This window comes from Balaenoptera musculus, chromosome X (genome assembly GCF_009873245.2).
Source record: "Balaenoptera musculus isolate JJ_BM4_2016_0621 chromosome X, mBalMus1.pri.v3, whole genome shotgun sequence".
In the NCBI taxonomy this organism is placed as follows: domain Eukaryota; kingdom Metazoa; phylum Chordata; class Mammalia; order Artiodactyla; family Balaenopteridae; genus Balaenoptera; species Balaenoptera musculus.
The window spans coordinates 42,440,014-42,454,196 of NC_045806.1; the positions used below are offsets into that span (position 1 = coordinate 42,440,014).

Sequence of the window (14,183 nt, forward strand, 5' to 3'; positions counted from 1 at the left end):
AGGGACCAGAATTAGAACTGAACCCTAGAAAGACTGGGCATTCGGTGGCCAGTAGTGGGGCAGTCGGCAGGGCTACTCAGAGCGTGACTTAGAATGATCGGCAGGCGAGGCTTCACAGAGGACAGGGCTCGGCAAGACACTGTTGGAGGGGCCGAAAATGGTGGGATGACTCGAACGGTGTCCAGCAGGTCGGAGGCGGAGCTTCCTCTCGCCTCCTCTTCCCCATCTTTCTCTCCCCCCTCCAAAAAGACACACTGAGAAGTAAGAGCCATGTGGACTAGGTGGTTGGGGAGTTTATTTAGGGGAGAAGAATTAATCATATTTGTTCCTCCTCGGGGATGGAGTCTTCAAACAATACCGAAGGGCACGGGAAAGGGTGGGGGTCTGGAGGGGAGGCGGAGGGGCCACAGCCAGACAAAATGGCAACACACAAGCACAGGCACTACCGACGTCACAGACACAGCAGAGGGTGCAGGATAGGGGCTCCAGACCGGGCCTCCAACCACTCCGGGACGGATGGGGGTGTGGAGGGAGGGAGGAGGCCGGGGGTGGGGGGAGAAGGGTAGGTCGGCCTCACAGACCCTTTGGCTCTGTCCTCTGATTGCCTAGCTGTCCCATCTCGGGGTTGGCAAGGGTGTGGGGGGTGCCTCTCTCTGGATCCCACCCCTTACCCTCCAAGTCTTATCTCTCATCTCTTCCCAGGCCACCTCAGTCCTCAGCCTTGGCCAGGGATATTCCCCCCTACCCCTAACAAAACCCATCCCTCAGCTCCTGACCAAGCCTCTCACCTCGCCCTCCCCACTGCCAAGCCCACCCACTTTAAAACATATTTTCTTCACTGCTCCTTTGCGGGGGCGGGGCTGCTCCTTCAGAAACCACCATGCACGCCCCACTCTAAGCCCCGAACTGTCTAGAACCCGGACCACGACCTCACTCCAAGTTTGGCCCATTCCAGAACTCCACTTCTTGCTTTGCCCAAGGTCGGCCCCCTTTAGAATCAAACTCAGTCTCTCGAGTGTTCCAAGCCACACCCCTTCCATAGATTCTGGTCCCAATCCAAGGCCTGCCCACTCTGGGGCCTCACCCACTGCCTGCTTCAAGCCCCACCCCTTCTAGAACCATGCCCTTAGCGTTTTTCCAAACCCAGTGTCCAGGTCCCAAGTCACACTCCTTCCGTAGAACCCTGTCCTACTCCAACCCCTGCCCACTGTGGGCCCACCCGCTGCCTCACTCAAAGCTCCACCCCTTCTAGGACCACACCCTCAGCCTCCTTCTAAGCCCCATTCTAGAATGCTGTAGGGCACCCTTCTTCTTCAGACTCCAGATCCAGGATGTCTGGAACCCAACCCCTCTGCTTACTAGCCCCGTCCACTCCAGAGGTCCTCTTCAAGACCACCTTGGGTCCCACGCTTCCCCAGTCTCTGCCTTTCTCCTCTCTTCAGGGTTGAATTTTCCCTAATGGCCCCTGTTCAGGCATTGCTAGAGGAATCAAGGCCCGAGTTGGGGAGGAGGGGAGGGAGAGAGGGGAGAGAGTCTGAACTCACACCCACCCTCCCCACACAGCCTTCTGTCTCCTCCCTGTCCCCCTTACAGAGCCCCCCAACCTCAGGGCACAGGGCCAGGGAACAGAGAGGGGCCAAAGGATGAAGGGGAAGGGGTAGGGGTAAGAGAGGGGCCCATGCAAGATCGGGTCCCTAATGCATAAGGGGAGTGGAGTGGGGGCAGGGCTCAGACAGATAAATAGATATTTATATATAATATATATATATATAAACAGCAAAGACAGTTAAGGGTCTCCTGGTTTGAGGGGTGGAGACCTGGGGTGTAGGGATGGGAATGGGGGGCAGTCCTTCTCCTGAGCTCTTGCCTACCAACGGGGTCCTCCCGGGCTGCACTGACCTGTGGAGACAAAAGATACAAAAGGAGAGGGGGTCCAGACACAGGTGGTGCCTTTAGGGAAGGGCTGGGCTGCTATGCCTCTGCCCTGGCTTCACCCTCTATCTGCCATGCCCTTTCTTCCTTCCTTCACTTATAGTCTTGGGGTCAGCTTCATCCCAGCTGCCCCTGCTGGGAAGATATACCTTGCCTCCACTAGATTAGGTACCAAAGAAATTATGGTTTCCCCTTCCCCCAACCCAAAAAAGCCTGTTAACGGGTACTGTTCTCCTCATTGGTGGTAAACTATATTGAGCAGAGCAAAGATCCTTATCTTCGTGGAGCTTACATTGTAGCAGGGGAGAAAGACTTTAAACAATTACCATGATGTATAAATAAGTTATCTAGTAGGACATAAGGTGATAATAAGTGAAATGGAAAAACAAAAAGTAGACTGGGGCGAGGGGGATTAGGAGTGACAGTAGGGGAAGAAAGGTTGCTGTAGTAAGTAGGTAGTCAGAGAAAACCTCATTGAAGAAGTGACATTGGAATAAAGACTTAAGGAGGTGAGGGAATGAGCCATGCAGATAACTGGAGAGAAGAGCATTCCGGGTAGGGAGCACAGCCAGTGCAAAGGCCCTGGGGTGGGACCACATCTAGTGTGTTTGAGGAACAGCAAGGAGATCAGTGGGGCTTCAATGGAGTGAGCAAGTGAGAGTGGTAGGAGGCGATGTCCGAGAGGTAGGTAATGGGGTCACGTAGGAGCTTGTAGACAAGGCTGTGAGGACTTCAGCTTTGACTCTGGATAAGGTATAAATCAAGTGAAGATTTTAAGCAGAGAAGAGTAAAATGATAGTAAAATGTCTCATGCTATGTTGTTTCTTTTATTTCCTCAATAAATGTTTCTTAACATTAGTAGTGCTCTAGGTGATGTGTCTGTAGCGTGAATTAGTCATGGTCACATCCCCTAGTCTAGTAGAAGAGACAGTCAATAAACATATAAACTAATAATTACAGACTGTGATAAAGAAAAGCACAGGGAGAGGTAAGAAAAGGGACTTGTAAGGAGTTGGCCAGGTAAGGTTATCTGTGTGTGTGGGTGTGAAACTCCAGGGGGAAAGCAAGTACCAAGACTGTGAAGTTGGACTGTTGTGCCTGGCACATGGAGGTGGCCAGTGTGGCTGGAACAGAGTGCGGGGGAGTGGTTGGAGGTGAGAGGTCAGAGAAGTGAGGGGTGGGGCTAGATTGTGTAGGGTCTCGTGGGCCATAGCTTTGGCTTTGGCTTTGAATCTGAGTGAGATGGGAGCCCCAGTAGAGCTCTGAGCTCTGAACACAGGAGGGTCATGGCGTGACTTAGGATTTAACAGGATCGTTCCCCACGCCATGAGCAGAATATAATGGGAATGGGGGTGGAAACCAGTGAAGAGGTCCAGGGGGACAGTGGGAAGATTATGGATATATTTTGAAGGTAGAGCCAACAGGAATTTTTAATGAATTAGATATGGGATGCCTGATAAACTGCTCCCTGCCCTTTCCATCCTGGCCAAGTGCCAGAAGCTACCTCCACCCATGTGTTGCCACCTCCTTGCCTTTCCCCTCTAACGCCATCAGCCTGCCTCTACTCCCCATCTTCCCCCCTCACATTTGAGGGAAATCTCGCTTCTCTTTTGAGGCCCAACAAGAAGGCCGGCAAGACTTTCCAATGCGCCACCCACCCCCGCCCCGCTCCACCCCGGCCCTTTCCTTCTTTGAAATTCCACACCACCTCCCTCGCCTCCAGGGTTGTGGAGAGGTGGCAGATCTGTCACCTCCTTCGGATTAGTGATCTTGTCTGACCTTCATGATCCAAGCCCGTTTACCCTCATCATCTGTTGGCCTTATCATAACGTATTGGCTAAGACCCACCTCTTCTTCCCTCCATGGCTCCTGCGCCCAGCGGATTTCCCACTACGCAAGTCCTCCTGTTATTCCCTCCTTTCATTGGTTGCTCTGCCCACTTCTCTCTCCCCTCCCTTCTCTCAGAGCAGCACTTCTACCTCTCTCCCATTGGCTCTTCATTCTGCCCATTTTCAAACACCACTCTTCTGCTCTCCACCATTGGCTAGTTTTTCCGCCCTTAGCACGTAGCTCCGCCTCTCTATTGGCTCCTTCAAATTCCCATCCTTACCTGTCCGGCCAGTGTCCTACTCCTATTGGTTCACTAACCCGCCCATCTCCTTTCATGAACCCTCCTTGGCCGCCCCGCCTGTCTGTCACTCACCAGACTACATCTGATTGGAGAAGGAGGTGGGCGCACCCTGAGGGCCATAGCCTTGCTGCCCGTAGTCGCCCTGAGGCCCGTAGCCACCGCCACCGCCACCGGCGGGCTGCCCGTAGTCAGGCTGATAGCCGCCCTGGGGCCCGTAGGAGTCCTGGGGCCCGTACCCGCCGGGGCCCTGCCCGTAGCCTGCCTCGCCGTAGGCATCCCCGGGCGCCGGTTGCTTCTCGGGGGCGCCGGGAGGAGCGCGCAGGAATGGGGCGGCCCAGCCTGTCTCCTTGAACACGAACCATAGGTTGCCGACCCAGAGCACCAGGTTCAGGAAGCCAAACACCTGCGGGGAGACAAAGCTCGGCTGTCGTCCTGCGCCCATTGCCCTGGCGGCCCCGGGGAACATCGAGGCCGCTTGCGTTGGGCTTGGATTCGCGGGCGCCCGGAGGGTGGTGGTTTCTGAGACCCCGACCCTCCGAGTCCCAGCGCATGAATGTCAATGTGCACAAAAATCACCTTGGTGGGGAGGGGGGCGTGGGGCGTGTTAGAATTCAGATTCCCGGGGATGTTGAGATATATCAGTATTACATATATGTGTCTATATACACGTTTATACATGTACAAAATATAGTAAACCTAATTTTGTAATATATAGTAAAATGTTAAGCATAAATTTTTATTAAATATGTAGATATACCACTAATGGATGCATATATACACATACATATGTATATACAAATATATGTATAAATACCCATGTATAAAGTATATAAATATATGCTTTTATATTAAAACAAATATATATATTTGTATAAATATATGCAATGTAATTCAATTTGGGGACAGGAAGTAATATTTCCACTTTACAGCTGAGGAAACTGAGGTGCAGAGAGGCTAAGTGGCTTAGATCTCGTAGCCAGCAATTGACCAAAAAAAGAGTTGGAATCTGAGGATCTGTAACACTTGTATACTACTTACCATGTGCCAGGCCCTTTTCTAAGCACTTTGTATGTTATTAGTTCACTACTTAACTTTGGAGCAGGACCTCTTATTTTCAATTTATATGCTCAAACTGAGGCCTGAGAGGCTGAGTAACTAGTTTCAGGTTGTAGAGCTTGCAAGTGGCAGAGCTCGGATTTGAGCTCAGTCTGACTGTGGCCAGTAGGGGGCGTCCATACGGGAAACATTTCAAGTTATTCTTTCATTTTGCATATAAGGAAACAGGTCCCAAGAGGGTTCTTACTGAGTTGCCAGAGATTCTACATGACTAGGCTGAGCCTGTGATCCAGGTCTCCCAAACCTAACTGGACAGAAGATCTCACGTTCCCTTTTTGGGGACAGTCTGTGGTGTCACAGTGGTTACAATTGCTATCTCATCCTACAAGGCTCTGTTGTTGGCATGCCTCCTCCAGGGAGCCCTCTTAGATTTCCTTTGAATTCTCCTCTCATTCTCTCTCTCCACCACTCCCCATGCCAGACTAAGTTTCCCAGCCACCCTCCCCAGCTGGCCCAGCCAGCTTCCCAGGGCTTACCACCGAGGTGTTGAGGCCGGAGGTCACAGGGTCCCTCAGCTCCTTGCATGTATTCCCCGTCTGGTGGCAGACAGGCATCCCCTTGATAATGTTCTCTGGGTCCGTGGCCATCTTCACATCTGACAGCCCCTTGGCCCAGGCCGACGAGCTAACCAGCCACATGAAGGCGAACACTGCCGTGGCCAGAAAGTCCTAGGCCGGGCAGGGGGGAGGGAGATGGCACCGTGAGTGGGCTGCTTCATGCTGGGCTGTGGGGCCTCCTCAGATCACAGGCTTTCTTGGGAGGGGGTTCTCCCAGAAGAGGCTTGTCTCTCCCCTGCCTTTCCAGCTCTTGAAGCCCCCAACACTCACTTGAAGGTGGCCCTCCTAGCTTGGGCTTGTCTGTGCATGTGTGTGTATGTGACAGAGGGTGTGGGAGTGTGATTGTGGTATGTGGTGTGGGTGTGTGTGGGGGGGATTCTGTGAGATGGTTGCCAAATCTGTGGAAAGTAGTGTGTCTTTCCACTTTTACCTGAATGTGGGAATTTGTGTCATTTTGTGTCTGGGATGAGGGTGTATGAGTACAGCTGTGTAGGAATCAGTGTGTCTGTGTGGTGTGATGACAAGCATGACTGTCACAATGAACCTCTGTGTGCTTCTTTCTTTCATCTAGACTGTAGGGTTTTGTGAGAGGTGGCAAGTTTCCAGGTGTCTGGGATTCTGTGTGGGCTGTGGGTGTGTCCCTGTCACTCTGATTCGGTGTCTCTGATGCTCATAGCAGCAGCAGCAGTAATGTGTGCGGCTGTTATCAGGGCCGCTTGCATGTGGGCCTGTCTGGGATTTGACGTGGCCTCTGAACATGGCTGTGTCCCCAAGGTTCCATGTCCCCTGGCCCCTGTATGCATACGAATGGCTGTGGGAGCTCACCAGCATGGGCCCTTTGTTGTTCTCTCTGTACTTGTTCTGCAGGAAGATGTAGGTAGCCAGAGCCCCCATGGAGTAGAGGAAGGCAAATACGGCCACGGTGACAAAGAATTCAGCTGATGAGGAGTAGTCCCCCACGAGGAAGATATTTTTAGGGTCTCCTTGGCAGGTGGGTGCCTCAAAGTACACTTGGTACAGCCTGTGGAGAGAGGTGGGCAGGTGTGGCCCAGGCCCTAAGAACTCCCTCCCCTCCCCCCCGCCCAGTCATGAGTCCCCCCCAGATTCTGACAAGGTCCCAGGAAGAGGAGGAAATAACCATTCACGAGCACCTACGGTGTACCAGTCACATTTCATTGATTGCTGACAGCATGCCGGTGAAATAGGTATTACTCAGCCCTCACTCCAACCTAGGTACTTTGGCCCCTTGGTTATTCATAGAACATACCAGGCACCCTCCCACCCTAGGATTTTTGCACTGGAATGCTCTTCTCCTTCAAGCTTTGCTCCACTGGTCACCTTCTCAGTGAGGTCTTCCCTGATCTATTTAATTAAATCTAACCATTCCCTCCCAGCACTCCTTAGCCCCCTTCTTTGCTCCATTTTCTCTGTAGCTGTGATACCCCAACTGACATACCATGTATTTTACTTTTTTCCTTGATTTTTGTTGTAACTACAAGAGGGCAGGGCTTTTTCCTTTGTTTTGTTCAGTGTTGTACCCTTAAGGCCTGGAACAGTGCTGCCACATAGTAGGCGCTCAATAAATGTTTATTAAATGAAGTATATGGATGCAGAAACAGAGGCTCCGAGAAACGCATTAACTTGCCTAAAGTCACACAGCTGGTATAGGAATGACAGAGTTGGAATCTGAACCCTGTGTTTTTCCCCCTACGTCATGTTGACTCTTCTCCCCACCTCACTTCAGGTCCTCAAGAGAAAAACAAATGTGTACATAGCAGGGGAGAGCCCAGGGACTACAAAATAGGAGGAGACAGATAGACAGGAGGGTAGAAGGGATGATGGAACAGGATGCATGTATGTGAGGTGTGGGGTGGGGGGCGGCTGCAGACTGGGAAGGCATGTGAGGCTAAGGCCTTTCCTATGGTGTGATGGAAGAGGGGTCATAAGGAGGAACGTGTGTGGAGAGAAAGAGCAGGGTGAAGTCCCAGAGCTCTGGCCTCAGGTTGGGGGGCAGGATCCAAATGGTGCCAGTGCCCTTGTATAGCAAAGGCCCTAAGGGAAGGGCTTACACTTATTGATCACCTCTAAGCATTTTACATAATTGCTTCATTTAATGACCCTCCCCCACAATTCTCTAAAGCAGGCATTATTATACCTGTTTTACAGATGAACAAAGCGAGGCTCTGCAAGGCGAAGTTACTTGCACAGGGCTGCATGGCTGCTAAATGATGGAGCTAGGAGTTGGATCTGGGTTTAAGTTTCTGGGTTTCTAGGGGGAATGAGGGGTCTTTGGGGAGGATTATTGGGGCAGTGGCAGGGTTGGTCAGGGGGACACAGGGCAAAGATTTTTTTACCCTGGGAGGCTTGTGGGTGAAGGGCAGATCCTCAGGACCCGAGGTCCTAGACATGGGAGGAGTTGGGGGGTCCACAGATTTTTCTGGTCTTCTAGATCCCCAAAGGGCCTGCTCTCAGCAGTATCCCATGCTGCAACTCCCACTCCTTCCCCAAACTCTCTTGGCTTCTGTGAACTGGTGGATCCCTGGTTGTCATCCTTCCTTTCCCCAGCCTCTCAGACCACGCCTCCCTGGTGCCCCCTTTTCTTTTGATTATTGCTCAGGGCCTGCGCTGGGCTATCTTCTCTTCAGTCTTGCCTCTCACCCTGGGTGATCCCCTGAGCCTACATTTACCCTTAGTGCTCAGAAATCCCTAATTTCCAACTCAATCCCTGGTCTCTTTCCTGAATCCTTTAAACTTATTTATTTTCCTTATTTTAACAAACACTTATGGAGCACTTATTGTGTGCCTGGCACTGTGCTAAGCATTTTACAAGTATTAATTCATTTAATATTTATCATAACCCTGTAAGGTGGGTATTATTACCCCCTTTTACAGATGAAGAAATGGAGACCCAGAGCAGTTATGTGATTTGTCCTAGTAGTGGAGGAGCCTCAGGAGCCTCTATTGAAATTGTGTCTGTGGGTCTCTGTCTTCCCATTCCTAGGAGGTAAGCCTCTCCATGAGGGCAGCAACCTTGCCTGCTTGTGCTCACTCTTGTGTACCTAGCACCCGGCACACGGTATGAGCTAAATAACTTGCAGAACTGTTTAATGGGGCTTAATCCTTCCCCATGGCTAAGCAGCACCCCCTCATTATTCTCTATCATAAAACCCTGCATGAAGATGCCCTCCTTGGATTTCTCCCAATCTGCAATTATCCTCTTTATTCATTTGTTTATTTGTTATAATGTCGGCTCCATGAGGATAGGGAGCTTGGTCTGTTTTGTTCACTGTTATATCCCCAGCACTTTCAGCAGTACCTGACATACAGTAGGTTCTCAAAACATGTGTATGGGATGAACGAATGGGAATTAAATAATAATATTGGCTAACATTAATTGAGCACCTACTGCCTTAAGGATATATATATGTGTGCATATATATATATATATATATAAAATTTTGAATCTTGTTTATTGCCAGTCTCCTGCCCCTCCTCTTCACTAGAACACAGCCAGAGGGCAACAGCCTATGCCTGTCTTGGTCACCACGTGTCCTAGATGTCCAGAGCAGTGCCAGGCACAAGGTAGGTGCTCAGTGCATGTGCAGTGACCTGAGTGGGTGTGGTCTCCCGAGGTGGGGGCTGGGCAGGAGCCGCTGGGGGGGAGGTGTTGGCCGGTCCCACCCCCACCCCCATCCCAGGTCTGTCAGGATCCCAGGGGTGGGCTAGTGTGGGGGCACACCTGAAGGGGTACTCGAATTCGACCTCGATGTTGAGGTCACTCTTGGTCTTGTTGGCACAGTCCACACTCAGCTGGAGCTCCCCACTGTAACTGCCGCATGTGGCAAAGGCGAAGATGGCAAAGACCTTGGGCAGCAGGGATGGGGATGGCCACGGTGAGCCTGTGTGCACGTGGGATGGGGCTGCCCTCCTCTGGACAGATCGGGGCCCAGCATAGGCAGCAGCAGATGGACTGGTCCCCACCCCCACCCCCTAATCAGGGCTCAGCGAGGCCCAAGGACAAGCTGATTAGAGGGGTGTGGCTATCTCTTCCAGTCTTTCTCCCAGTGTCTCTCTTGGTTTCTACCTCTCAATAATGCTCTGATTCCCCTTATTCTGTCTCAGTCTATTTCTCTGTCTCTGTCTTTGTCTCTCTCTGTATTCTGCCTGTCTCTGTTGTTCTCTGTGTCTCTGTTTCCCTCGGTATCTCTCTGTCTCTGTTTCTCAATGTGTCTTTGTCTTTCTCAGATGTCTGTCTTTCTGTATCTGTTTCTCTCTCTGCCTCTCTAGTATCTATGTGTGTCTCTTTCTGATTCTTCTCTCTCTCTCTCTCTCTCTCTGAATGTGTGTGTGTGTGTGTGTGTGTGTGTGTGTCTTTCTGTTTCTTGGTCTGTCTGTCTCTATCTCCCTGCTCTGTCTCTGATATTATCTCTACGGTGCTCTCTCTGTCTCCCTCCTGCCTCTCTTTCTGTTTATCAGTTTCTCCTTTTCTCTTTTCCCGGAGGGTCTCTTCTTCTCCCTCTGTCTCTTTCTCTCCCCCACCGCATTTCTCTTCCTCTCTTCCTGTGTCTGTTTCTCTTTGCATCTCTGTTCTCTGTGCATCTTTCTCTGTCTCCCTTTTCTTTGTCTCTTTCTGTTTGTTTCTCTCCCATCTCCATATCACTTTTTTCCTGGTATTTCCATCTCTGTCTCCATCATTCCTGATCTCCCATTCTCTCTGTCTCCTTCACTGTCTCTGGGTTTCTCTGGCTTTTCGTCTCTCCCTGCAGCAACCAGCTTCAGTCTCCACCTCCCCTGCCCCTCTCTCACCTCAGGAGAGGAAGTAGGACGTCGCAATCTTCCACTTCAGAATGGGGGTACCCTTGGCCTTATGTGGCGTCACATCACAGCCCATCTGTTCTCTGGCCCCAACCCCCTGGGACTTCACCCAGGAGCCCAATTCCCCCACCCCCTTCTGCCCCCCCCATCCATCCCTCCCTCCTTATCCCTCCTCCATCCCTGCTCTTCCGGACCCCACTACCTCCCTCTTTCTCCCCACAGCCCAGACCACACTCACCCATTGCAGCACCTTCACAAAGCCGAGGGGCTCCTTGACCACCCGGAACTGACCCCCGGCCACCAGCTGAGGAGAGAAACGGTGGGGAGGCGTGGGGTTGTTGGGGATGGAGAGGGAGGTGAGGGACAAGGCCACCAGGCAATGACCCCTGGGGATAAGGCATGTGATCTCCGGGAGGGAGTGACGTTTGGAGAGGCGGTGAAAAGGAGAAAGTGACACTTTGGGGAAGGTGTGAGCTCAGGGTCTCTGAGAGAAGGTCCCCGGGGTTCAGGGCTGGTGGGGACGTCTGGGGAGATGGTGAGATAGATGGCAGAGGGGGTCAGGGGTGAGCAAGATGGGGATGGAGTCAGGACTAGTTAGGGAAGGGGAGAAGGTCTGAAACGGTAAAGGTGAGTCAGATGGTGAAGGGGATCCGGTGGAGAGAGTGAGGAAGGAGTTGGGGTTCATTAGGGTGGGGGAAGGGGTCTTGGATGGTGAAGGTGAGTCATAACAGGGAGGGAGTCGGGTTTGCTAGGGTGGGGGAGGGGTCTGCAGCGGTAAAGGTGAGTCAGATGACGGTGGTGGGGTGTCTGAGGTGATGAGGATGGGGAGGGGTTAGTCCTGGTTAGAGATGGGCGAGGTTCTGAGGTGGTGAAGAGGAGTTCGATGGCAGAGAGGGTCTGGACTGATTTGATTAAGGTGGAGGAGGGCTAGGACATGGCTTCACTGCATATGTGCTGGGGGAAGGGAGACTAGGGGTTTGGGAGAAGCGAAACCGATCGTCCCCCTTGGTCTGCTCTGGGGGAAGAGGTGATCGTCTACCAGGGTACCATCTCTGTTTGGAAGGGGCAGGTGTCAGCCCTCCCCTTCACCCCCGCCCCCACGCCTTCTGTCGCTCTATTTCCTAGCTCATCTGCAGCACCCCCCATCTTCCTTCCACTCTCCCCTCCCCTCCCTCCTTGCCTATACCCTAGCTCCAAGACCCCTCTTCCTCCCCGGTCGCCCGTAAGGAACTGGCTTCTGGCGGCCCCCGCTGCGGCAGTGAGGACGGCCCTCGCTGCGGCAAAGGGCGCACTCCTTCTTTTCTCCACCTCCCCTTTCCTCCCCTCGCCTGCCGCAGACCCCAGCCCCAGCGCCGGAGACCGGGTGTCCGCTGCTAGGATTCTGGCCACCACCTCGTAGAGTCGGCGGATTCGCTGCGACCCCGGCGAGGAGGCCGGCCAGCGGCGGGCTCTGTCCGCGGTGCTGGAACGCGTACCTGATTCACCACGTCCATGTCGGCCAGCAGCAGCATCAGCAATGCGGGGGGCGGGAGGCGCCTGCTAGCAAGGGCGGGCGCGGGGCGCGGCGGGGGCGGTGCGCGATCGTCGGAACAGCCCAGGGGGCCGCAGCTCCGCCCCTCGCGCCCCCGCCTCGCTCGCCGCGCGCGCTTGCGCACAGCGGCCGTGTCCAAACCTCGCAGGCAGCCATTCCAGTCCGGAGGCTGGAACCGTGAAAATGCTGTCAGAAGATCGTTATCTCTGAAAACACAGCGAGAGATCTGGGGAGGTGGGCCGTTGGGTCCTACAGTAGGACAATTTGCCAGGCCGTTTGCTGAACTGTTGAATGTGTTCACTTACTTAAGCCTTAGAACATCCCTACGTGGTAGGGACTATTGGCCCCATTTTTACCGGTGAGGAAAATTAGTCCCCAGAGAGGTTAAGCGACTTGTACAAGGTCGCCCAGCTAGTTATTGGCAGTGCCCAAAGTCCCTGCAATTTAAACGTGGTTCAGGGTTTTGAGAGTTTCTTCTCATCTGCATTTTAAGCACTTAAAAAACAAAACCAAAACCCTCCCCCTCCAACCATTTCCCCTATTTCGCTCTTCCTTAGTCAAAGTGTTGCCTACTCCAACTCTCAACTTTTTGCATCCTGTTTATTCCTCAGTCCTCTCTTAATTGGACTATGCCTCCTTCATGCTACTAAAACTAGGCCCACCAAGGTCAATGGCAATTGCCATGTTGCAAAATCCAATGGATAAATACAGCTGGAATTTAAGATGCTCAACCTCACTCATACTAAAAGAAATGCCTATAAAAGCTACTAAGACACTGTTTTTCATCTTTGAGGGTGGTGAATATAAAAAAGTTTGATAATGCTCAATATTAGCAGTTGGCCAGAAACAGGCATTCTCATAAATTGCCAGTGGAAGTTAAATTGGTATAACTTCTGTAGAGGGTAATTTGGCAAAATGTAGCAAACTAATAAGTCCATATATGTGGCTCAGCATTTACACTTCTAGGAATTTGTCTTACAGAGAGATTCAAACATGTGCCAAAAGAGGTATGTATAAGATAATACACTGCAGCACTGTTTATAAAGTGTGGACACTCCCCAAATGCTCATTACTGGCGGCCTGTTTAAAAAACTCAGGTAGAGCTGCAAAATGGACTACTATGTAGCTGTCATTACTAATAATATGGAGCTGTGTAATGATAGCCAAGATACTTAGTTAAGTAAGAAATGCAAGATGCCAAATTATGTGGGAATTGTGTACAAAGAGAAGGGAAGCATTATATCATAATTATAGAGAGAATAGCTAACATTTTAAATTGTGGCTGTTCTGTGAGCTTCCCATATATCACTCATTTAAATCCTCACAATAGGGACTTCCCTGGTGGCAGAGTGGTTAAGAATCCATCTGCCATAGCAGGGGACACGGGTTTGATCCCTGGTCCGGGAAGATCCCACATGCCATGGAGCAAGTAAGCCCATGTGCCACAACTGCTGAGCCTGCTCTCTAGAGCCCATAAGCCACAACTACTGAGCCCACGTGCCACAACTACTGAAGCCCACGCACCTAGAGCCTGTGCTCCTCAACAAGAGAAGCCACCACAATGAAAAGCCTGCGCACTGCAACGAAGAGTAGCCCCCGCTCTCTGCAACTAGAGAAAGCCCACGTGCAGCAACGGAGACCCAATGCAGCCATCACTCAATCAATCAATTAATCCTCACAACAGCCCTATGAGTCAGGTACTACTACTATCCTCATTTTATCGCTGACTACACTAAGGTGCAGAGAGCTGAAGGAATTTTCCTAAGGTCACACAGTTGGTAGGTGGTAGAACTAAGATTTGAACAGGTGGTAAGTGGTGGAACTAGGATTTGAACCCAGGAAGCTTGGCTCCAGCACCTGTTACTCTTAGCCACTGTGCTAACTTATCAGTACAGCATCCTATAACTATATAAAAGATATCTGATAACATTGGTTGCCTCCAGAGGGAAGGGAAACTTTCACTTTATACCCCTTTGTACTTCTGAACTTTGAACCATCTGAATGTATACCTATGTTTTTTTTGTTTTTTAAACAAACACACTCACACTCAAGTTCACACAAATATTGAATATGTAATGGGTACTTCACAGTTATTGCCTTT

The 14,183-nt window shown here is 51.5% G+C and overlaps 1 protein-coding gene across 1 annotated transcript; it reads right to left on the reverse strand.

Annotated features, from left to right (window-relative positions):
* Positions 1-273: 273 nt before the first annotated feature.
* Positions 274-12,111, reverse strand: LOC118889175 (synaptophysin). The gene is made up of 7 exons (XM_036840920.1): positions 12,027-12,111; positions 10,790-10,855; positions 9,476-9,600; positions 6,562-6,757; positions 5,656-5,847; positions 4,136-4,466; positions 274-1,899 (listed from the first exon to the last, which is right to left on the reverse strand). Exons 1-6 carry the CDS (start codon positions 12,060-12,062, stop codon positions 4,140-4,142), a joined length of 942 nt encoding a protein of 313 aa, XP_036696815.1. The 5' UTR covers positions 12,063-12,111; the 3' UTR covers positions 274-1,899; positions 4,136-4,139.
* Positions 12,112-14,183: the final 2,072 nt, after the last annotated feature.